Source organism: Pteropus vampyrus, unplaced genomic scaffold (genome assembly GCF_000151845.1).
Source record: "Pteropus vampyrus isolate Shadow unplaced genomic scaffold, Pvam_2.0 Scaffold984, whole genome shotgun sequence".
NCBI classification, from domain to species: Eukaryota; Metazoa; Chordata; class Mammalia; order Chiroptera; family Pteropodidae; genus Pteropus; species Pteropus vampyrus.
In genome coordinates, this window is record NW_011889765.1 from 380,035 (window position 1) to 403,182 (window position 23,148).

At 44.4% G+C, this 23,148-nt stretch overlaps 2 protein-coding genes across 4 annotated transcripts; both read right to left on the minus strand.

The window, feature by feature from the left end:
* Positions 1-4,130: 4,130 nt before the first annotated feature.
* Positions 4,131-15,615, minus strand: TBC1D25 (TBC1 domain family member 25). Of its 3 annotated transcripts, XM_011386244.2 has the most exons (8): positions 15,334-15,470; positions 14,618-14,678; positions 13,649-13,758; positions 12,930-13,036; positions 12,572-12,726; positions 6,330-6,457; positions 6,003-6,191; positions 4,131-5,726 (listed from the first exon to the last, which is right to left on the minus strand). In XM_011386244.2, the coding sequence occupies exons 4-8, from the start codon at positions 12,950-12,952 to the stop codon at positions 4,365-4,367; spliced, it is 1,857 nt and encodes a 618-aa protein (XP_011384546.1). In that variant the 5' UTR covers positions 12,953-13,036; positions 13,649-13,758; positions 14,618-14,678; positions 15,334-15,470; the 3' UTR covers positions 4,131-4,364. The 3 variants fall into 3 exon arrangements, with proteins under 3 accessions (XP_011384546.1, XP_011384545.1, XP_011384543.1); XM_011386243.2 differs by lacking the exons at positions 12,930-13,036; positions 14,618-14,678 and having other exon boundaries at positions 15,346-15,615; XM_011386241.2 differs by lacking the exons at positions 12,930-13,036; positions 14,618-14,678 and having other exon boundaries at positions 15,334-15,614.
* A 3,421-nt stretch (positions 15,616-19,036) lies between these two features.
* On the minus strand, positions 19,037-23,142 carry EBP (emopamil binding protein (sterol isomerase)). Its single transcript, XM_011386245.2, has 5 exons — positions 22,993-23,142; positions 21,792-22,110; positions 20,374-20,410; positions 20,128-20,258; positions 19,037-19,530 (listed from the first exon to the last, which is right to left on the minus strand). Exons 2-5 carry the CDS (start codon positions 22,090-22,092, stop codon positions 19,307-19,309), a joined length of 693 nt encoding a protein of 230 aa, XP_011384547.1. The 5' UTR covers positions 22,093-22,110; positions 22,993-23,142; the 3' UTR covers positions 19,037-19,306.
* Positions 23,143-23,148: the final 6 nt, after the last annotated feature.

Here is a 23,148-nt window from a genome sequence, read left to right on the forward strand (position 1 = left end):
TTTAATCCATCTAAAGTCCATCCTCGTATGTGGTGTGAGATATAGATCCAGTTTTATTTTTCTCCATATCATGAGCCAGATGTCCCATCACTATCTACTAAGTAATCCTTTTGCTTTTGTGTATGTTACCACTTCTGTCACATAATAACTTCCATAGCTCTAAGGCTTTCCCTGAATGCTTTTTTCTGTTCCATTGGTCTACTTAGGCCAATATTGGCTTTCTTTAGTTACTAAGGCTTTTAGTATGTTATAATATCTAGTGGGGCAAGTTCCTATCATAACTTCTTTCGGAAGGTTATTTTAGCTATCCATGTCCTGGGAGAGGTCTATCAATATTTTCAAAGAACTGGCTTTTCATTGTGTTATTCTTTATCATCACTTAATTCTCTATTTCCTTCCTTACATTATTTTCTTCATGGCTCATGGGTTTGTTCCTCTGCTTTTTCCAACTTCTTGAGTTGAATGCTTAGACCATTTATTTTTCAACTTTCTTTTCTTTTTATTATTTTTTTACCGCCCCTCCACCCCACCCCACCCCACCCCACACTTCCACCCCTGACCTACGGATGTTGCCAGTCTCCCCTTAAGAACTAGATGGATCTCTGAGAAGGTGGAGCACACCCAGGCAGGGCCTGGCACTGGGGGCGGGGCCTGGGCTGTGGCTCCACTGGGGCTTGAGCCCAGGACCTTCTGCATGTAAAGCAGATGTGCTAACCACTACTCTATGGAACCACCCTCTTCTTTTCTAGTAAATATATTTAAAGCTATACATTTTCTTCTATTAACTGATTTTACTGTGTCTCACAAATTTTGCATGTAGTACTTTTATAACTTAGTTGTAAGTATTTCTGAAGTTCTTTAATGATCTTTCATATAAGGATTGTTTAATAATTGGTTCCCCCAAATGGGGGCTTTTTAAAGCTTTTTGTTATCAACTGCTCATTTTATTGCATTTTAGTCAGAAAACATGTTTAATATTGATACTTTTGAATTCTTTGAGGCTTTCTTTGTGCCCCAACATGGTCTTATTTTCGTAGTTGTTAAGTGTAAGCATAAAAGGAATCTTCTCCATTTGTTAAGTGGAGGGTTATATAGGAATGTGTGACATATGATTATGTATCAAGCTTAAAAATACATTATTCAGGGCTCCTTAGGAGTATATGTGTTTATGGTAGACATATCCTCCTTGTCAGTGAGTATATATCCTTTGCCTTTTGGGATCTTAAATTTTGTTAGCTATTAAGATGGCTATCCCAACTTTATTTGGACATTTATTAGTCGTCCATATCCTTTCTTCATCCTTTCATTTTCAACATTTCTAAATCTTTGCGTATACTGTTGAACCTTTTTAAAAAATCTAAGGAGGGTCTCTATGTTCTATTTTTATAATTACTATTAAAATTTCTCTTATTTCATAGTCTCCATTTACAGTATTTTTCTGTTACTTTTTCCTACCATCATACTCAGACCTAGTATTTTCTATATCTCTTGTTCCTGTTTAATCTTCTAATATTAGCAATTATAATTATTTAAAATTCATCTGTCCCAATATTTCTGCTTCAGATATTATATGTCACCCAGTGTGGTAGCCAGCCTCCAATATAGCCCTCATGATCCCTGCCTCCTGGTATTCACATCCTGTGTAGTTCCCTCCCATCTTGTACTAGGGTTGGTCTGTGTGACCAAGAAAATGCAGAAGTGTTGGAATGTCATTTTTGAGATTAAGTTATAATAGGCACTGTGGTTCTGTCTTGGTCACAGTCTCTCACCTGCTCGCTGGGACCACGTGTTGTGAGGAGTCCAATGGAAAGGTTCAGGTGGTGAAAAACTGAAGCCTCCTGCCAACGGCCCTATGAGTGGGCCATGTTTGAAGTGGGTCCTTCAGTCAAGTCATGCTTTCAGCTGACTGCAGTCCTGGCTGACAACTTGACTGAAACCTCAGAAGAGACCCTGAGTCAAACCCATCCACCTAAGCTGCTCCCACATTCCTGACCTTCAGAAACTGAGAAAACTAAGATTTGGTTTTTTAACCAAATTAAGATTTTGGTTTTTTTCTCTGGAGGTAGTTATACTGCCTCGGTGTCTAGTATTTTGACGCCAAGGTCATATTCCCCTGACATGAGCAGCTGTTCTGGCTGGTAAAATGTACTGAGGGAAGGCTGAAGGCCAGACTTGACTTTACTCAGTCACCTGGACTTCAAGGGGTATGGGGATGTGTGGGGAGATGAGCAAGAGGGTGGACAGTTTCAGGTACCACAAAAGCAGAACTCACTCCTTTCACACCACCTGACAATTCCTCTGGCAGGGGTTTCATCTTTAAACCCTTGGAGGAGGCCATCTCCCTAAGGTGTCACCACCAGCCCTTGTGTCTGGAGGGAGAGGAGTGAAGGAGTGACTGCCTGCCTCTGTCTGCTCATTTCCTCCCCTCAGCAGGGTGCTCGGTCCCCTTACACTAGCCCCACCCCCAACCTCCATACACCTGTCCTGGTGGATGGAATGATTTCTGCAGTGATGGGGCAGACAAGGGTCTTCCCAAGGTACCATGAAGGAGAGGTAAGAGCCAGAACTTAAATCTCTAACCTATGCTGTATTTGCTGCCTCCAGCCATCTGCCACTTAAAACACTGGCCAGTTAGGGATTCCATTTCTCCATAGGTCTTCCTAGCTGTGTTTCAGTTTCTGGAACTCATGTTTACCTCCGTGGTTTCTCCAGGTTCCTTTTGGGTAAGGGAATCAGTGGCTTGTGTTATTTGCCATCTTGGCATGAACCAGAAGCCCCAGCTAGGTATCCTCGGGGACTAATAGAGGTTTTTGCCCTTCTGGGTATCTCAGTCTCCAAGTCACAGAAAGGACTCCTTTGCCCTCAGAGGTCCCAAGCTGCCATACCGAGAATTGGCTTGACCTCTCAAATATATGAGCTCAATCACAGAATGTACCCAGAGGGTGTCAGCTGGTTACTGACAAAATAGGGGATATTTCAGGTCCTCAGAGGGCCAGATATCCTCATATCTTGGATGGCCCTTGGTGTGTGTGTCGATGCCTGAGCCCCTTATGTGTACTTATTAGACTCACAGTCTTGGGGCACCCCAGAGTGGTCTTGTCCTGCTCTAACAGTGACTGAGTCCTCATCTGAGGAATGTTCAGCTTTCCCAATACTGGGGGGTGGATGAGAGCCTTTTAAAGGTTATCTCCAGCTTTATATGACATTCTTGGGGGAGACAGGTGAGAAGATGGCTGCCCTGTTGCCCCTCATCTCTGTAAGCATTGCCTCATGCAGCAACTTCTGGCCAAAACTTGGCATGGCAAGGCCATGGCCTATAGGACCCCAGTTACCTCACCCATTGTCTGCCATGTCCTTGTGGAGGACAGAACCCAGTCTGTGAGAGAATCTGCCTTCTGAGAACTTAAGTGGGAAAAGGGACTTTCTTTTGATCACTAACCTCCAAATAAGTGACTTTTTTGAGGGCCTGAGTTTTATTCGTGCTTGATTTGTTCGTTCACAGTAGTGGGATGGAGAAGGCAAATAAAAGGTATCTATTTGTGAAACAGTTAAGACAAGTACCCATGAGCTGAAAACCCAGTTTAGGTCTTAGAGCCTTAGGCATGGCAAGGCCACAGGCCCTCAAGCTGGCCCCAAAGCAAGTGGCAAGAATAGGAGCCTCAGATCCCTGCCCAGAACTGCCAGCATTAGTGCAGAAGACTCACAGGGAAGGGTCTGGATCCTAGAACTTGTGACATGTGGAAGGATAGAGGTGGCTGGCCCAATGTTTTTCTCTAAGTAGCCCATACTTCCTAATTTTTATAATGAACCTTGCCCTTTTTGAGTCAGGAACTCTCTCTCTCATCCCACATTCAGGAGCCTGTTCTGAAAATATACATTCACAGCCATAATTCAGACCCTTATAGGCAGACAGATGTTCCACACAACAGCCTCAGGCCTTCCTCAAGCAGTCCTCAACCTGGGCTCACCTCCTATAACCAATTCTCAGATCTGTTCTTCACCACTGGGGAAACAGGAGCTACTCTCCACCAAGTAAAGTATTTCTGCTCCATCAGAAAAAGAGCCCCTGGAGACTCCATCTACAACAAAAATTAGGAAGAAGGCAGAGAAATAAACAGACCACAGTGACCTTCATGTGTGCAAAGTACAGTTGTTAAAAACAAAGCAACAAAAACAGAAAAGAGGCCGTGGCCTTCATGGGACAGTGCTAAAGCAGATCCCCATACTCTCAGACCTGTGGAGAGACGGCCCCACGCTCCAACAGGTCTAGGGCTGGCAGGCAGGGAGGTAGGGTCTCACGTGGAGGCCCTCATGGCAAAGAATGGAGATCTGGTGGGGCTGACGGTGGACTGGAGGGAGCCTGATCAAGATGGGGCTGTGGCCTCAGCCCCCTCCTCTGAATCCCACACCTCTGACTGCAGGTAATCAGCGAAGAGAGCCTTGGCCCGGCGTAGGACACGACCCAGGTGGTGTTTTCGCACGAGGCGGTCAAAGTGCATGGCCAGCTCGTTGTAATCCAGCCCATTGCGCATGATGTGGTCACGGTGCTCCAGCAGGATGGCAAGGCAGAGGAAGAGCATGAATGGGTTCCCCCGGCCAAACTCCTGGGGCGGGGGCAGGCCCAGTGGGGGTGGGGGTGGCAAAGACTTCTCAGGGTCTTTCCGGGAGCCCACCTCTGGCATCAAGGGGGAGCCTGCAGCTGCGTCACCAGCAGGAGAGGCCTCCTGGGAGGACGGCGGAGATGAGGAGGATGGGGAATCAGGATGGGAAGAGGAGGAGAGCAGTGGGTCTAAGGAGTTCAGCAAGGGCTCTGAGAGAGACTTGGAGCTAATGAGGGCAGCTGGATGGTGCAGTTGGACCAGAGGAGCCCTCCTGGGGCCTGTGTTATCCCTGAGTTGCTGGAGATCATTCAGACTGGCTTGTCTCAGGAGACGCCCCCCACCACCAGGCCCCTGGCTGGTCATAGCCAAGTGGTCAACAGCATCTTCAAAAGCGCTGCCTCCCCCACCTACAGGCCTCAACATGTGCCTCTGTCGCATGGGCCACCCTCTGTGACCACCGAAGCCAGTGTCTGCCACTTGGCTGGGGGGTCCAACAAGCTCTACCTCATGTTCAGGAGGATCGGGGGGCAGTGAACTCCAGGTAACCTCAAGCATGCGGAGGGCATCATCAAAGGCGAACTCGCGCTTGAGCTCAAGCAGCAGCCAGCGGTAACAGAAGAATAGGTCATCGGCACCAGCTTCTTGCAGATACTGGTAGAAGTCAGGGTCAGCATGTCGCAGCAGCAGCTTGAGGTGGGCGAACTTGGTGGCCATGGCACGGCCGTCAGGATGGAAGTTCGCGGCCAGGCGCTTCATGATGCCACAAAAGCAGACGAAGGCATGGCCTTCATGGTCCATGACAGCGAGGATAGGCGAGGCAAGATCGCTCATGCCCTGGCAGTAGGACACCTGTGGGTGGGTAACGGCATAGGTGGTGAGCAGGTCGTGCAGTGCCCGCAGGTGTGGGCTATCCTCAGGCCCTGCATAGTAGGGGTGGGCCCGGTCGGTACGCAGCACATCCTTAAGGACTGTGCTGCGGATGAATTCCAGGTCCTCGGGGCTCGCTCGTTGTGCCCACTCGCTCTTGAGCTGCTCGTATTCGCGACTCTTGCGTTTCATGTAGTCCATCCGCTCACGGCCTGTCAGTCCATCTGGGTACACATTCAGCAGGTACCGCCACACCACCTGGCCAGGGGCAAAAGGGATGAGGCTGAGGTTCTAAAGATGAGCCACCACACTCCAGGGTATATCCATCACCACCCATCCACCTGCCTTGGGTCTCTGTCCTCCTTCGGAAAAGTATGCCTTCCTATCTCTGACTCCTAGCCCCTTGTGAAAGAGAGCTTGCTGCCCTGGAACATCTCCATACCATCCCAGAACAGTGTGGTCTGCTGAACGTGTCTCAGGAGCTACTCATGACTGCGGGAGTGATGGATCCAACGAGTGGCCAAGGAGGCTCACCTTTCGCAGGGAGGGCTCAACACCACCATGATAGATCCGCAGGCGTAACTCCTCAGGGCGGGAAAGCTGACCCTCGTGGTTCAAGTATGTGTGGAACTCAGCATCGCTCAGGGGTGGCTTGAAGGGTTTGACATCCTCCCCATATGACCAGCTCAGCACCTGCTGGACCTTAGACAAAGTGCGGCCCACCTGTGAAGGAAGGAGAGAGGGAGGCCATGGGTCAGCTTAGGAGGCTAGGGGCAGGTGCCGACTAACATACTCAAGCAAGGGAGCCAGATAGGCCCTACCCTCCAACCATAGCTGGGCCCTGGGGGTCCCTGAAACCACCTGAGAGAGGATGGACTGTGTAAAGGGCAGGGCAGCCGTTGTCAGCGATGACCGTTTCTCAGCCAGTAGCACATCGGAGCCAATGACATCCTTAGGGCTGATTATGTCCCAGTCTTCCAGCAGTGGGCCTGGGCACACAGAGTGAAGCAACATGAGCATGGGGATGAGAACCCCAGACCTCAGGGCCAGGTTTCTTTCCTACCAAAGTCAGGCCACCAAAGGGTAATGAGTGACTCTCACTCTCCTTTCTCATGTCATCCAAATCATGCAAAAAATAGAGCCATGAATAATTCTTTTCTATTAGAATAACTGTCTTTTATATTAGATAGACCTCACAAAATGGCTGGGCAGAGTCTAAAGTTATATTTTAATGATATAAAGTAATATTTGTTGAGCACTTACTACATGCGCTGTGACACTGTGACAAGGGCTTAACTTTAATATAAATAATAATGACATGAGACAACATTTCCATAGTGCTAAGTACCAAGAAGTATTCTGAGCTTTTTGTAAATATCAGCTCATCTAATATTCACATCCATCCTATAAGTTAGGCACTGTTTTTATCATCTCTCTGTGAGGAAAGAGGCACAGTCAGGATAAGATAGTTGCCCAAGGCCCAATAGATAGTGAGTGAATGAACCAAAATTTGAAGTCCAGACCCAAAGCTGCAGAGCCCAAACTCTTAATCTTATATTCATGCTAGTTCTCTTCCCACAATCAGTACAGATTACCATGATCATTCTCATTTTATTCTCATTTTAGATGATGACAAAAAGGTTGGAACAATTAGTAAGTGGCCAAGATTCTACAGCTAGGAAATGTAGGGTTGAGATCTGAATCTCATTTATCTCACCCCAGAGCCCAGATAGATTTTAGAAAAAGTATTTGTGGAATAGATATGTCATATATGTTAGACAGAGGAAGCAATGCTATGCTTGACTTTCTCCAGCTCTGGCCCTTGGAACATCAGCAGAAGTGTGTCCCTTTTCTCTCTTCTTTACAGCCCCTCACATTCTTTTTTCTTATCTCAAAAGTGATGTGGTGGCCGAAGCAGCAGTGACCACCTGAAGGTAAGTTTGAGAGATTTAGGAGATGTCACTCAGATCTGGTGCCAAAGAGCTGCTAAGTTGACAACAGCAATGTCCAGTGGCTCTTGACCTCTATTATATAATACAAATCAACTTCTATTTGTTTAAACCATTGTCATTTGCAGGCAAATGTCATCCCTAAGCAGCATTTCCATAGAGTTTACTGTACTTTCTTCTACAGAGCTGAGTGGAAGCCAACCGTAGGCAACATTTGGATGTCACTGCCTCTCCCTGGATGTCTCATAACACACTGCAGACCTAAAGGGTCCAAAAGGGGAGCCTGAGAGCCACTCTAGACATGACCTTCTCCTCTGCTCCTCATGTGAATGAACAGTGTCTCTATCTGTTCAGTTGCTTAAGCCAGAAACCTGAGAGATGTCCTTGCCACATCTCACTCTCTCAATTCCCAGGGCCAAACCGCTGCTCAGCCCCATGGCTTCTGTGTGCAGAACATACTTCAATTCCACCTCTTCTCTCATCTCCACCTTGTCGCCCTGTCTGAGCCACCACATCTCTTACCTGAAACTGCCTCCTAACTAGTCCCTGCTTCCTCTTTGTCTCTCTCCACTCTCTCTCAACAGCTGCTAGAATGGTCTTTCTAAAACATTATTTGGAGCATTAACATCCTTAACAGGTAAAATGGAGAAGGTCACACTACAGAACTGGTAAAATGAAGAAGGTCAAACTAATAGTCTGAAGACCAAAGAGAAGAACTCTTTCAAGGCACAGAGCTGAAGTTTGATAATTTAAGTGAAAAAGTAGAGTGATCTAGAGGGCAAGTCCAGGAGACCAAATATGCAAATACTAGGAAATGCAGGGGGAGAAAGGGGACCAGGTGGAGGTAGTATAATCACATAGGCATGAAGGAGAATGTCCCAGAGATTAAGAAATGGCTCAAGTCTTAAATAGGATTACTTAACAAACAGCACATATGATAGGCCTCCCCCTTACCCTATTCAGATGCTAGTGAAATATCCAAATTCCAAGAAGGAGGAAAAACTCTTGCCAGCTTCCAAAGGTAAGGAACAGGCTGCTTACAACAAAAAGAAGGTCAGAAGGGTGACGGACATTTATTCTAGAACTCTGGAAGCAATAAGAGAGTGGCTCATGGCCCCTGTTGGAGCACTGAGAAGAAAGGCCTAAGATCCAAGGACTCCATGCCCAGCTAAGACAGTACATATCAGCAGTGGTCAAAGAAAGACATTTTTGGTCATCAGAGTACATCTAACCCATGCTCCTTATTGGAGATAAATAAGTTTTCTAAGCCAATGACTACTGATTACAGGGGCTCAAGGTGGAGAAGGCAAACGAAGGGTGATGGGCCACAAGTTTTTAATATATAAAATTAAACATAAAATTACAGAGATACTGTGGTTGGGAGTTTGTAATCTTAAGTGTTACTTTAGGATTCCTGAGACATAAGTGACCTACTATAAAGAAAATATAATGATAGCCTAGAGTTTAAAAAGAAACAAAAATTACCATTTCAGGAAAACCCAGAAGTTAAGCGTTAGTTATCAGAGGAAGAATAAAAACTAGAAGTGTTCCAAAGCTTCCATTTCAAGGGCTGGGGAGGGTGGGAGAGATTAGAGAGGAAAAGTGGTCTATAGATTTCACTGTCAATTGTGTAAAAGAGCATAAATCCAGCTATGGGATTTTTATGAAAGACAACCTAAAACCAGGTGACAAAGAAAGGATGAAAATTAAAGACACCTAAAGGTATACCTGGCAAACACAGAAAGCAAGAGCAGTAATGTGAATGTCAGAAAAAGCACCACTCAAGGCCAAAAACATTACAGGAATAAAGAGACATTCTACATTAATTTTAAAAAGAATGAACAAATCCATTAATAAAATAGGCAAAGGATTTCTACAAGCACAAACTCATTTAGTGGCAAAACCTGATCTGAACTGACACAAGACTATATTTAGTCTTTACGTAACCCACTAAGTGTGAATATGCACATTTCCCTGAAGAAACACCCAAGTGTTTCCTTATAGGGTGTTACCCCAGGCCCTGCTTGTGATATTACACAATATACACTATATGTACTACATTTCCTCATCATATAATTGCCAAACTTCCCAAACCTTAAATTAATATATAAATGCTATGCAATGCCAATCAGAAATCTAACAGGGTTTTTCCTGGAACTGGATAAAATCATTTAAGGTTCATATGAAAGAATTCGCACTTAAGAATAGTTAAAAAGAGCCAAGATAAAGAATAATGGGAAGATGGCAATGCTTGCCTTATTAAAATTTACCACAAAACTACTGTAATAAAAAATGGTGTTAGCACAGCAATAGACAAATATAGCCAATCAATGGAATGCAATAGAAAGCCCAGAAATCAATCCAAGTACACATAGGAACTCGGTATGTGACAAAAGTGGCATTTCGAATCTGTAGAGGCGATTGTTTAAAAAATGATGCTGGTATAATTGACTATCTGGAAATTTTTTAAAAGTTAAGTCTACTTATCACAATGTTGACAGAGTAGATATTTATATGCTAAAAGAAAAGAATAAGCATATTAGAAGAAAATGTAGGAAGATACTTAGATAAACTTGTGGCTGGAGAAGATGTTCCAAAGTAAGAGAAACTCAGAAATCATAAAGGAAAAGATAGATATATGTATAAGACTGCATAAAATTTTTAATTTTTGATAGGACAAAAAAGATACCCCAAACAAAGCCATGTTTACAAAAGGTAAGCTGGGAAACAATATTTGCAATACATCTGATAGGAAGAGGATTCATATCGCAAATGCACAAACTGGTCGAAGGTCAAGGCTTGGTCATCTGATCACAGAGGTGACAGAAAATGACTTCTTCCCATCCAAGTGGTCACAAGATGCCTGTTGCTTTCACAGTCATGAACACAATCACAAGAATGCTATTAATATTTATATAACAGCTCCATCTATTGGATACTTATTAATGTATAGTATGATACCATTTATGTTAAATACATACCATTTGTATATATATAGAAATATGAATATACTGATGTAACTCTATATGTAGATAAATGTGTGTGTGTGTGTGTGTGTGTGTGTGTGTGTGTGTATGTATGTGTGTGAATAAATAAAAGGACCTGAAAGATTACACACCAAATCGATCAAAGTGATTCTTGCAGGGCAAAGATTGAGGATTGAGATTAGGCATAGTGGTTCCAGAAGTCTTCAGCATTATTTGAAATGCCTTCATTTTTGATAAGGAGAATGTATTTTATTGGGTAATTAAAATTTAATTTCTTTTAAAAATGTAACTCCAATCAAATTCCCATCAGGATTTTAATAGATTGAGAAGCTAATTCTATTAAATGAAAGGGACGGTAAGTGCACAAGAATATTCAAGAAAGAATTTTAAAAAGGAAAACATTAAAACATATCATAAAGCTATGATTAAAACAACAATGAACTGGCTTAGGATTTAGCAGAAATCAACGTTAAACCCTTGTAGATGCAGGAATTTGGTAAATAAGACAACAGGAAAAAAATAATGGACTCATCAATAACTAGAAAGTTGATTCTCTTTAAAAAAATATTTTTTAAATGTCTTTCTGCCAGACTGATGGGTGTCTGTCTCTGCTTTATTTGTATTTCTCTCGATTCTTATGCAGTTGGGGTTTTCTTCATGTGTTTATTATCCAAGCAAATTTGATTTATTTACTGAAATAGCACTGCTGTGTCTATTTTACAGGTGAGGAAAGCAAGGCTTAGGGAATTAGTTAAGTGACTGACCTAAGCACATAGGGCTACTCAGTGGCAGAGGTTCCTGTGTCTCTGGCTACCTGTTTTTTTAATTTTTTTTTCATTTGTTTCTCTGCTGGTCTCTGTCACCATCTTTCTCTCACTCTTGTTTCTCTTGCTCTCTTTCTCTTGTCGCTTTTTCTCAAGGCTGTCAGTCTTAATAAGCCCCACATTTTGTAGAGTTAAATGGTTAAGAGCAGAGACGCTGGAGTCAGTTTGGCTACTACCTGGGTTCAAATCCTGCTCCCCACTTACTGTTTGTGTGACATAGACAAGTTCTGTTCCCTCTCTAAGCCTCAGTTTCCTCATCTATAACATGGGGATAATAATCAGCCCTACCCTGTAGGATTGTTTTGACAATCTGGTGAATAAATATTATGTGAGTAGAATGGCCCCAAATGTTCAACACATGTTGGCTATTTATCTTATTATGATGACAATAAAATGCCTCAGTCATTCCAAATGGGCATGGGAGTTCCCTGAGGCTGGGAATCATGTCTTCCACTCCACACTTTTTATTTAAAAAAATTTCAAATCTACAATAAAGTTAAAAAGACAAATGCATTTCCCATACATCCTTCATTTAGCTCCCCTAACTATCCACAATATTGCCACTTTTGCTTCATTTCACTCTCTCCATATATACATACACATATTCTTTTTTGGTGAATTATTTGTAGATATCATGACCTCTTAATACTTAACTGTGTTTTTTCCTGAGAAAAAGGACATTTTCCTTCAATAACCATATCATTACCATACCCAGAAAATTTAACACTGATACAATACTATTATATAATGTGTGGTCCATAATCAAAGTTTTGGGACATCTTTATTTATCTCTGTGTTCTGAGGGACCAGCACAGGCAAAAGTGAGGGAACAAATGAGAAGTAGCTGGGAGATTAAGGGAACAAATGAATGATTGAGCAAAAGTGCAAACAAATGAATATGAGTGCAGGAGAGTGAATGAATAAATACAACTACCATTATTACAACCAGCATTGTTATATTTACATAATATAATTGAATCATATAGGTCTATTATATTGCATTATATAATTATGTCCTATCAGATTATATACTATAATAGCAAATATGTTAATTATTATTATTATTATTAGGTCTAATACTTTTTGAGCATTCACTATGCAGCCATGCACTCTTCTAGGCATTTTATATGAGTTTCCCTGTTTAATCCTCCCAATAGCCCTAAAATAACATTATCTCTACTTTACAGGTGAAGAAATTGAGGCCCAGTGGTCAAGCCAGGACTTGGACCTAGGCTACTTAGCTCCCTAGCCCACTGTGAGGGAGTGTATTGCAAGGCAAGAAGTCATCCTATGGGGACAGGATAGGTCCCAGAGCAGTGCTCCCTGGGGCACTGGGTACTCACTGTCCTCAGTGGGTCGAATGTCTACACGCAGCTGCAGGTAAGGTTTGGAGGCAGTGGCAAAGGCTGTGGTGAGATCCCAGTCAGACAGGAGTGAGAGGTAAGCTTCCTGCCCCAGCCGATCCCGACCCAGGTAGCTGATGCCAAAGTTCTTCTTCCTGGACAGAGAAGGTATGGCAGCTCTCAGTGCCCCAATGCCCTGGAAGCCTCAGGGGCAGTTTCCAAAACAAGCAGGGGAAGATAGATGGTGTCGACAACAACTTTCTAATATATGCTGGGTACTGTGCTAAGGATTGTAGGCAGCCTAAGGTCAGATCATTCATCTCTACTTTGTTACACGAACACAGAAACAGGCACCCACCTGCTTGTATCTGGAGGGCACATTGGAAACTGGTAAAATGTTGGTCCCCTCTAGGGAGGGTAACAGGGTAGTTGAGGGATAGAAGTGGAAAGAACGCAGCCTTCTTACTACATTAAAAAAAGCAATCTGTATAATTGTCATTTTTTACAACAAAAGATGTTTATGCAAAAAGGTCAAATAACAACTAAGAATTTGTTCTTCAGATACATTTGTGCAACTGCAAAGAAGTATGTTGTGTGATAACTACTACAACCATGGAAACATCCTAAATACATACCACTTTTGTACTCTTTGAGTCTGTTACCATGTGCATGCATTTCTCCAAAATAACCATTACACCTGCCTCCAAGAGACACCACTTTTCATCTATCAGGTTGGCAAATTTTCCAGTGTTGTCTAGTAACCAACATTTGTGAGGGTATGGGGGAAACAGGTATTTTCTATGCTGCTGGTGAGATTGTAAATCAGTAAAACCTGTCTGGAGAGCATTTTGCAACCATCCATTGAAATTTTAAAAAGCATACACCCTTTAACCCAGAAATACCACTGCTAGGAATTTATCCTATGACTAGATTTCCCCAAGTATTCCAAGATATACATATGTGGCTCTTCACTGTGGGATTATTTATAATAATAAAACAAATACTCTACCAAACAACAACAATGAAAAAAGCGAAACAACCGCTGTTGAGGTGGGTGGCTAGCATCCCATTACTCACCCATTCAAGTCAAACGCTCGGATGAGGATGTGTTGCAACACATCGAGGGAGGTGATCTGGGGATCAACAGCGAAAGAACGGAACTCAGGTGGCAAGAAGCTCTCACATTTCTAGGGAAATAAGACACAGGGTTGGCCATCAGGGGCCATATCACCATGCTGAAGCGGAGTGAGCAGGAGAAAAGGTTAGAGAAGTGCTGGGGGCCAGATGAAGGAGGGTGTTGTAGACCATGATGAAGACTTCTGTTTTTGCTGTGAGTGAGGGGGAAGCACTGGGAGGGTTCTGAACAGAGGGAGGATGTGTTCTGACTTAGGATTTACAGGATCCTTCTGGCTGCTTGGCTTACAAAAGACTGTGTGGGGGAAAAGGAGAAAGCAGTAGTCTAGTAAGGAGGAGGCTATTGCAATGGTCCAGGCACACAATCTTCCTCCTATATCCCCTCAGTGCTGGTTGCCAGGATCACCATGTCTAGTCTGGCCTCTATTAAATCAGTCCTTCATGCTGCAACCAACCTAGCATATCGATCTCCTCTGTTTATCTCTCTTCAAAGGCAACTCCAGGGTCCAGAGCAGGAGGGCCTATACGACCCCCAGCCAGCCTCTTTCTAGTCAGCTTTCTTGAACTTTACACTCTGGTACTACCAAACTGCTGGAAGTTACTTTGAACACATCCAGGTTTCGGGCCTTGGCTTGTGCTGATCTCCCTGTCTGGAATGTCCCTCTCACTTTCAACTGGCTCACTCACAGCTCCAGCATCATCTCTTTTTTGACCTCCCAAACCTCTACCTTAGAGCTTCCTCCAGTACATTGAAGTAATCAGTTTACTTCTCTCCAGAATCTAACCTCTTCTCATCACCACCAGTGCCACCATCCTAGTCCCAGCCACCACCACTGCTTGCTGGAACTAGTGCAACTGCTTTCTTATTCATAGTACATACCAAAGGCCATTCACAATCTGCCCCTCTCTCACCTGTTTGGTTCATCTTCATCCACTCTTCCCCTCGCTCTCTCCGCTCCAGCAATATGGGAACCTAAGGGCATATGCCAAGCTCATCCCTACCTCCCAGCCTTTGCCCTTGCTGTTTCCTTCACCTAGAACACTCTCCCCTGTCACAGGCACATGGGTGACTCCTTTTAATTCGAGTCTCTGCTTCTTCAATACCTTTCTGAGGATTTCCTTGTACAGCCTTGGCTAAAGTAATACCCTAGTTCACGACCTTTTTTTTTTGTTATTTCTTCATGACAGTCACCAATGTCCTTAGCATCTCATTTATTCAGCTGTTTGTCTTTCCAACAAGCATATCAGTTCATCCAGGGTGGGGACTTGCACAAAAGTGCACTCTCAAAATACGTTAACTGACTTCAGAGCCTCCTTTACAGACAGCAACAGCCCCCTTCATTCCTCAGGGCCCCACTTCTCAACTATTAAGACCCCCTCCTCCAATCCTATAGCCCCCCACCCCTCGATATCCACAATCTCCATTCCAAGGGCCCCTTACCCTTCCATTTGCAGTCTCCACGCCCTCCGGCCCTGTCCCCGCACTCCCAGGTCCAGCCTCCCCCACTCCCTTCCACCATCACTTGGCCTCAAGCGTCGCCCCTCAGATAACACCCCAAAGCTCAGGTCCCGCTCTTCTCCCTCCCTGGGAGCCACGGGTGGGCTGGCTGACGGGCCGCCAACCTCACCTTGACTCGTACCCGTACCACCTCTCGCTCCTCCTCCTCAGCTGTCGCCGCCTGTACTCCCCCGCCAGGCGGGGGCGCTCCGAAGCTGGCCAAGTCCAAGGACACAGAGGCCGTCGCCATCCCGCCGCCACCCGCCTCAGGGCGACGGGTGACGGTTGCCCCCTAACCCTGCGCTCACTCCAGAATGCGGGCTTCCGAAGCCCCACCTTGCGCCCGGGCGCAAGCGCAGAGGGCGCCGCGCGACCCTGCCACCCGACCTGGCAAAGAGTGGAGGTCGCCTCTGCGCGTGCGCATAGAGTGCCGTTGTCAGGAGCTCCGCTCCCAAGGCCGGGCATTTTGCCTCACGTCAGCCAGTGCGCAGGCGCCTACTGAGTACCCGCCCCACCTTGTCCGCAGTTTTGTTGCTTGGGCAGTTTACTTCCGTTTTCGCTAGCGTTAATGTGATAACCTAGTCCAGTGAGAGCAGTGGGCAGGGAAAGGAAACCGCTGCGCGATGACGTCAAGGACCCCCACACCTAACTCCAAGTCGCCTCACACCTCTGCTTGCAGATGATGTCATCTATCTCAAATGCTTGTGGCTCTCTCTTCAAAAGAATCCGCTGAATGGAAAAATAATCCATTTTCTAGAATCTTTAAAAAAATAGTTTACACATTGTGAAAATTCATAGAGCTGTACATTTTTGAGTTTTGTGATTTGTTCACGTTATACTTCAATAAATAATCTACAAAAAAAGCCCTTTTTATGCTCTCTGGAGATCTCAGCTTTAGTTTGCCCTCGTTTTATTTAAGCTTCAAAACATGTGGAGGTCGGTCCTATTAATAAGCAGTGTGTGTCCACAGGGTATCAGCCGAACGACTGAACATATATCTTAGAGATGCTTTTGAGAAACTACCTTATAGCAAAAGGCAAAAAGGCATTCTTTTTACTTCATTGCACAACATCCATATGGTTTGGACAAAATACAGAGTGCCTCTAACAAAGGAGTCCTGTAAGATGCCTGGATTTCAGCTATTATGGTGTCATAACATTAACTTTTAACATTAACTTTTGGGAGAAGCCTGCAATTCTGTTTTGAGATCTTTTTGTTTTGAAATTCAAATTTACATGTCCATAAAATTTTAATGTAACACAATCGCACTCATTGGTTTTCCTATAGTCAAATGCTGCTTTCACACTACGAGAGAGTTAAATATAGACAGTCCCCCACTTAAGATGGTTCAACTTATGAATTTTCAACTTTATGATGGTGCAAAAGCAATACTGTTTTGGGATCTTTTAAAATAATTTGTTGCCTTATTATTAACAGTAAACCGACATCTGTTTTCTGGAAGGTATAAATAATGGGGATTTTTATTTTTTTGGAAGCCAGAAGAAGAAGGTTATTGGCACATTTCTCTTGTCCCGTGTACTGGAGTCAAAAACACTTCTTATGGCATTGCTGGATTTTTCTGATGGAAACAAAGCGTTTGAGAGTCTCATTTTCATAGGGTGGGATGAGTAAAACTTTAGCCTCTCTCACTGGTCTGATTAGTCTTAGTTTATCCTGAGGGTGTTAAGAGTAGGCAGATAGATATGAGCAGGAAGGTGAGAAACCCACAGGGGCACAGATACGGTCGCCATGAGCCCTGATAGGCCCTTAATGGAGCTCAAAGTCCACAACATCCTGACCCAAAGACACAGGTAGTCTTTCCCACAAAGACACATGTGCAGATCAGGCCCCGTTCATCTTTAGCCTAATTCTTCCCTCATTATACAGCTGGTATAATAAATTAGCATTGCAGTTAACACTGTACCCATGATGCATCTGACACCATGAGAGTTCAGTAAAACCCAAACATGGCAAGAAAAGGGGTGTCTCCCTGATTCCAAGAGAAACCACATTCTTTCTACAAAGAGACCACCCAAGATCATGAATATTCCACCCCTCAGATCAATAGATAAAACTCCTGAACCCACAACAAGGCAGGGCAGCTCTCTCTTGAGTTTGCCTACTCTCTGGCCTGGAAGTGTACTTTCGCTCTTAAGAGTGTACTTTTGCTTCCAATAAACTTGAGCCGTTTGCTCCAATGTCTTTGCTGTCTGTCCATGAATTCTTTCTTGTGGCAGTGACAAGAACCTGGTCACCTCTCCGGTGACATGGGCACTGAAGCACAGGTTTTAGATGAGGGTATGATGTGGTCAGATGCCTCTGTCTTGATGGAGAGAGGCCTTTCATGGAAAGATAATAGAAGCAAGGAGGTCCTTACCATGATCCTAGGGAGAACTTTTTCTTTCATTTGTTTAGTCTTCCATTCGACAAATACAAATTGTATGCCAGACAGTCTACATATATTAATTCATTTAATGTACATAAAAACCCTATGAGGTAGATACTATTATTACGAGCATTTTACAGATGACAGCACTGAAGTTCAGTGAGAAACATGCTCAAGGTCAAAGGTATAGTAAGTGGCACAGAGTAGACAGTGCAATGGATGGAAGGTGGGGCCATGCCTGGCATGTTTGAAGAAGAGCAAGAAGGCAAGCATGTCTTCAATGATGATGAGGTAAGTGATGGATATGAGGTGAGGAAGTAACTCATGGCTTTGGCCTTAATAATGAGGCATTTCTCAAAAGCTAAACTTTAGGCTCAAGCAGAATCAGGACTGGAACTGAAGTCCTATTCTGAACAGGTAACCTAGAGCCAGTCTATGTATATCTGCAGTTTTATTATTCATTCTTTGTCATCTCCTCAAAATTCCTCAAGTACCTATTTATTTTATGACAGGTCTATGAAGTAAATGACAGAGACTATGGGATGAGTGATGGGGGCATCTGTAGGATGAGGTTTATCTGTGAGGTGAATGATGAGAATCTGTGGGGTGACAGGATGTGCGGTGAGTGGTGGAAGATCTGCAGGGTAATCGCAGATCTGTGGAGTGAGATAGGGATATGTGAGATAAGCAATGAATTCTGCAAGGTGAGTTATGGGGAGTTTATAGAGTGAGTGATGAGAGGCCTATGGGGTAAATGATAGGGGGTCTGTGTGAGACATGATAGGTGGGGGACTATGGGGTGAGTCTTAGGGTTGTTGGGTATGTGATCAGAGGTCTGTTGGGGCAGGTGATGGGGTCTGTGGTGTGAGTGATGGAGGCCTGTGAGGTGAATGATGGGTGGTCTATGGAGCAAATGAAAGGCTGTTTGTGGGGAGAGTGATGGGTGCCTTAAAGGTTAATGATGGGGTCTGTGGGGGTAAGTTTTGTGGGATCTTTAGGGTAGTGATGGGTGAGTCTGGGGTCAGTGATAGGAGTCTTTGGAGTAATCAGGGGTCTGTGAGGTAAGGGATAGGGTATCTGTGGGGTGCCTGATCAGGAGACAAGGGGCTGAATAAACTGAAGAACTTGAAGATTTGGAAAATTCTCAGCCTGTCCACATTGCAAAAAACAGGAAAGTGTGTTCTGGAGAGAACACCAAGAATGTGGGTGGAAGATCACTCCTTAAAAGAGATTACGAGTGTTAACTCATGGATATAATCAGCTACCATGGGAATCTGTGGGGTTAGTAATAGGAGTTTGTGAGGTCATGGACCGAAGGTTTATGTGAGGATGATGGGGGTCTATGGCTGAGAGAATGGTGGTCTTTGGAATGAGTTAGTGATGGAGGGGGTCTGTGAGGTCAGTCATGAGGCATCTCTGGGGTTAATAATTAAAGATTTCTCAGTGATAGAGTCAAGACCTTTTATTTATTGATTTATAAAAATGGCGGCCACCACGGACCTCCTAGGTTCTCTTGGACCTTTGTTCCAATAGCTCCTGGCAATAGCTCCACACTCCTTTCTTCCCCCTGTCTCTGGTCCTTTTGGTGCCAACCCATCAGCCTGAGTCTGACAGATCAATTTGCTTTGTCCCTCTAACCTGTGGAAGCAAGGACTAGACTCTTCTGGTAGATGGAGAGCTCATCACCAGCCAATGTTCAAGCCTAGTCCATCACTCATTAGTTCTGCTTGCTTTTGGCTTTTGTGGCTTTGGAATCCAGCAGGCTCTGGGCATGGGTGAGCTGCTTCACAGAATCAAGCACGAGGATTCCGGGCAGCACCAGCCACAGAGCGTTCATGAAGACAAAGTAAAACCAGAAATAGAGCGGGTGACCCAGCTCTCCATGTTGGAATCCATCGCGGTGCTCCGTCAGGAAGTAGAGCACATCCCCATAGATCTGACCTGTGGGAGGCAGAAAAGGAAGCATTTTCCAAGTCATCATTTAAGGTCTCAGTGCTCAGGATTTCCAAATTCAGAGGGCTAAGAATTCTGGAATCACACAGCTGAAAAGTTGAGAAATCAGAAAGGTGAGAATTCCAGAAATCAGAAGCTGAGAATTTCGGAACTCAGTAGAGTTCATTCATAACTCTAGAATTTAAGAAAGCTCAAAATCATTTAATTCAAGATAGCTCAGGGTTCCAGGACTAAAGAGAACTCACATTTCTAGAACTAAAGAAAGCTAACGATATAAGAACACAAGAGGACTGAATCTCAGATGAAGAGGACTCAAAATCCTGAGCCTGGAGGACCAAGGGGCTTTCCGACATCATGGGTCACCTCATGTAACCTTCACAGGAGACTTTGTGATGGAGGAAGAGAAACAAACACTCCCAGCTTGAGAACACAGGCTGAGAGGGGCATGACTGTTCCAGAACTTCAGGGAGTTTGTCTTTCAGTCTAATTCAGCCTTGGATGGGTGCAATTGAGAGATCCCACCCACACAGATGCCCCTGTGTCTCCATTAATCCCTCCAGCAACAAGTGTTGGCTTTCTCCTTACCCACAGAGACCACAAGCTGTAGGACAAAGCGGAGGGGCTGCTGGCGGAGAAAGGCGATCACTATCCAAATGCTGAGTGGTCCCCACAGGCAAGCCGTGATAGTCTCCATGCATATCATGAAGTTGTCATTTCTGTGGGAGAAAGGATGGGGGTACACTGGCAACACTGTGTTCTACCCACAGGGCTCCCTGACTCACCACCACCCTAAACCAATGCAGGTCTCCCTTGACAGAGGCAAACACTTACAGGATATATCGGCTGTCTCCCTTGGCATACTCTTTCCCTGATAAAGACAAGAGACAAACATGAAGAATAAAGGCAGGAAAAGGAACTAAGACTTGTGAGAACTGAAGTCCCATGTAATCAGGCAGGTTTTATAACCCTTCCATGCCTCAGTTTCCACATCTGAAATGGGGTGACTGTTTGGATTCTAGAGTTAATATATGTATACAAGATAATGTGTGCAAACCTGACATAGAACAGTGTTTCTGTGACTGTCTGGTATTCAATAAATATTTATAGAATAAAAAAGGAGGCAGGTGTAGATTATAGAGAGAGTGAAGTAGCCAATAAGGGGGGACAGAGACAGAGACAGAGACAGAGAGCACGAAGGTGAAGAGAGGAGTGAATGAAAGAGCAAGCAGAGAATCAGTAAGAAAAAGGCAGCTCACATAATGTAAAAATAGGCAGATTAGAATAGGTTCTTCGCCAAAGTGGATTTCCAAATGGTCAATACACACATGAAAGGTGCTCAAACTTTAATTGTTAAGGGAAAGTGAATGACAACCCCATAATGAAACGTCACTCATATCCACTAGAAGGACTAAAATTTAAGAAATATCTGACCATACCAAGTGTCAGCGAGAATGTGGAAAAACTATGACTCTAATATACTGCTGGTGGGAATATAAAATGGTGTAGCCATTTTTGAAAAGTTTGGCAGTTTTCCATAAAGTTAAACACACACCTACCATATGACCCAACCAGCCATTCTACTCTTTCGTATGTACCCAAAAGAAATGAAAGCAGATCTCTACACAAAGACTTGTATAACAATACTCATAGCAGCTTTATTCATGAGGCCAAAAAGGAGTGTTTCTTATAACAGCAAAAGATTGGGGGAAATGCCCATCAGTACTGGACAAGTCAAATGATTCTGTAACGTCTATGCTTTGAAAGCTCTTTATGAACTGACAAGGAGTGATCTCATTTAAAAAAGCAAAGTTCAGGAGTGTATATAGCATGTTAGCATTTATTGGCACAAAAGGGAAAAATAAAAACTGATGACGATGATGATGATAAACAGTTACATGGCATCTACTGTCTGCCAAACAGTAGTGCCTTACATGTATTTGGGTATTACTATTATCTCTCTTTTATAATTGAGCAAACTGAGCCTTATATGTGTAATTTATGGGTAAATTAACTCTGAAAGGAAACAAGCAATGATTAATAATTGGGGAAACTCGGTAGACAGAGGGTAGAATTTCACTGCATACCTCTTTAAATGATTTGTTTTTTTGACCCATGTGAATTTATATGCAAAAAAGTTAAACAAAATTTTAAAATAAATTAATAGAAGAGTTGGTGGGTGGGTAAACATCTAAGCCAATCCCTGTCCAGAAAATTCCCTCCCACAGCACATGAAAGAACTCAAGACTCACAGAGTTGAGACAGGAAGGCTTGGTCTCCAAGAAGGTCCTCGTGGTAGAGGCTGAACCAGCCCTCAATCACCATGTGAATGAACCCACACACTGCAAACCAGCACAGGGAGAGTCGCCGCCAAGTCCCCAGTGGGATGACCGCAGCATGTCCAGACAACAACCATGTGGTCACAACTAAGACCCCAGAGACAGAGAAGAGGCCAGCCAGGAGATGCCAGGCAGGGCAGTCATTAGGCACAAAGTTGTCCAGTCTCAGGTGCCGAGGCCAGTATGGGTGCAAGGGGCTAGCACTGGTGGCCATGTCTTTGTAGGCTGATGGCTGTGTGTGGATAAGTAGAAAAGAGAAAAAAGAAAGAGAAAAATCTGAATAGAAAGCACAGAATGAGAGCATAAAATCAAATCTGAATGGTTTGTTATATAAGAAACACAAATGGACTAAATTTTTCAGTTTACAGACTTGTAAAACTGGATTAAAAACGATCTATATGCTGTTTTAAAATCATGACTATAAGGCCTTAGACTGAAAGCTTGTTCCTTCGGGAGCCGTATGATATGGTAGACACAGGAACCAGACCAGGTCCCTGTCCTCAGGGGTCAGGGTCAGCTTTAGAAGACACAGGAACCGGGCCTGGTCCCCAACCTCATTGGTCATCCTCTGTGAGGGAGACACAGGAACCAGGCCTGGTTCCCGTCTTCAGGGGTCACAGTCTGGTGGCGGAGAGACTGCAAATAGGTTGGGTTCTATTGCAGGGGTGTCTTGCATTGTTCAACGGAGAGCTATTCTCTCCCTGTAGTCCTGGAAACTTCAGGACAGAAGAGAGAAGACTAATGAGGACCATGACCCTCAGATTCAGTATGTGGAAAGCCAAACCCTTCCTGCAATAGCGCACACCACTGCCGAAATAAAATAGAGGCGAGTGGAAGACATAGATTTAGCGCGCGCGGAGCTTAAAGAGGAAAAGGAGGTCAAATTACAGAGACCACCAATCAGAACTAGACTCTTCTAATCCAGCTGTCCAATGAGGAGGCTCTTCTGTAGTCCGGACAACCACGCGGTAGCCGGGAGTGTCGCGCAAGCGCGTGCGGGGTGTGGAAGTGCAGCGAGATGGAGGGGGCAGTGTATCGCGCAGGCACTCCGAGGGCCGGCCGTTTAGCTCTGGAGCTAGGGGATAGAGTGGCAGGCCAGGTGGAGGGCACTCACCTAGCGGCGCGGTCGCAGCGGCTTCTCCCACAGGGTCTCGGCTTTGTTGAGGCTGGCCCGGTGGCTCCGTAACAGCCCTAGTTCAGACCTAACCCCACACAGCTTCCTCGTCTTAAGGAGTTGGTTAGGGCTGGGAAGGCAAATACTGCTCCCAAC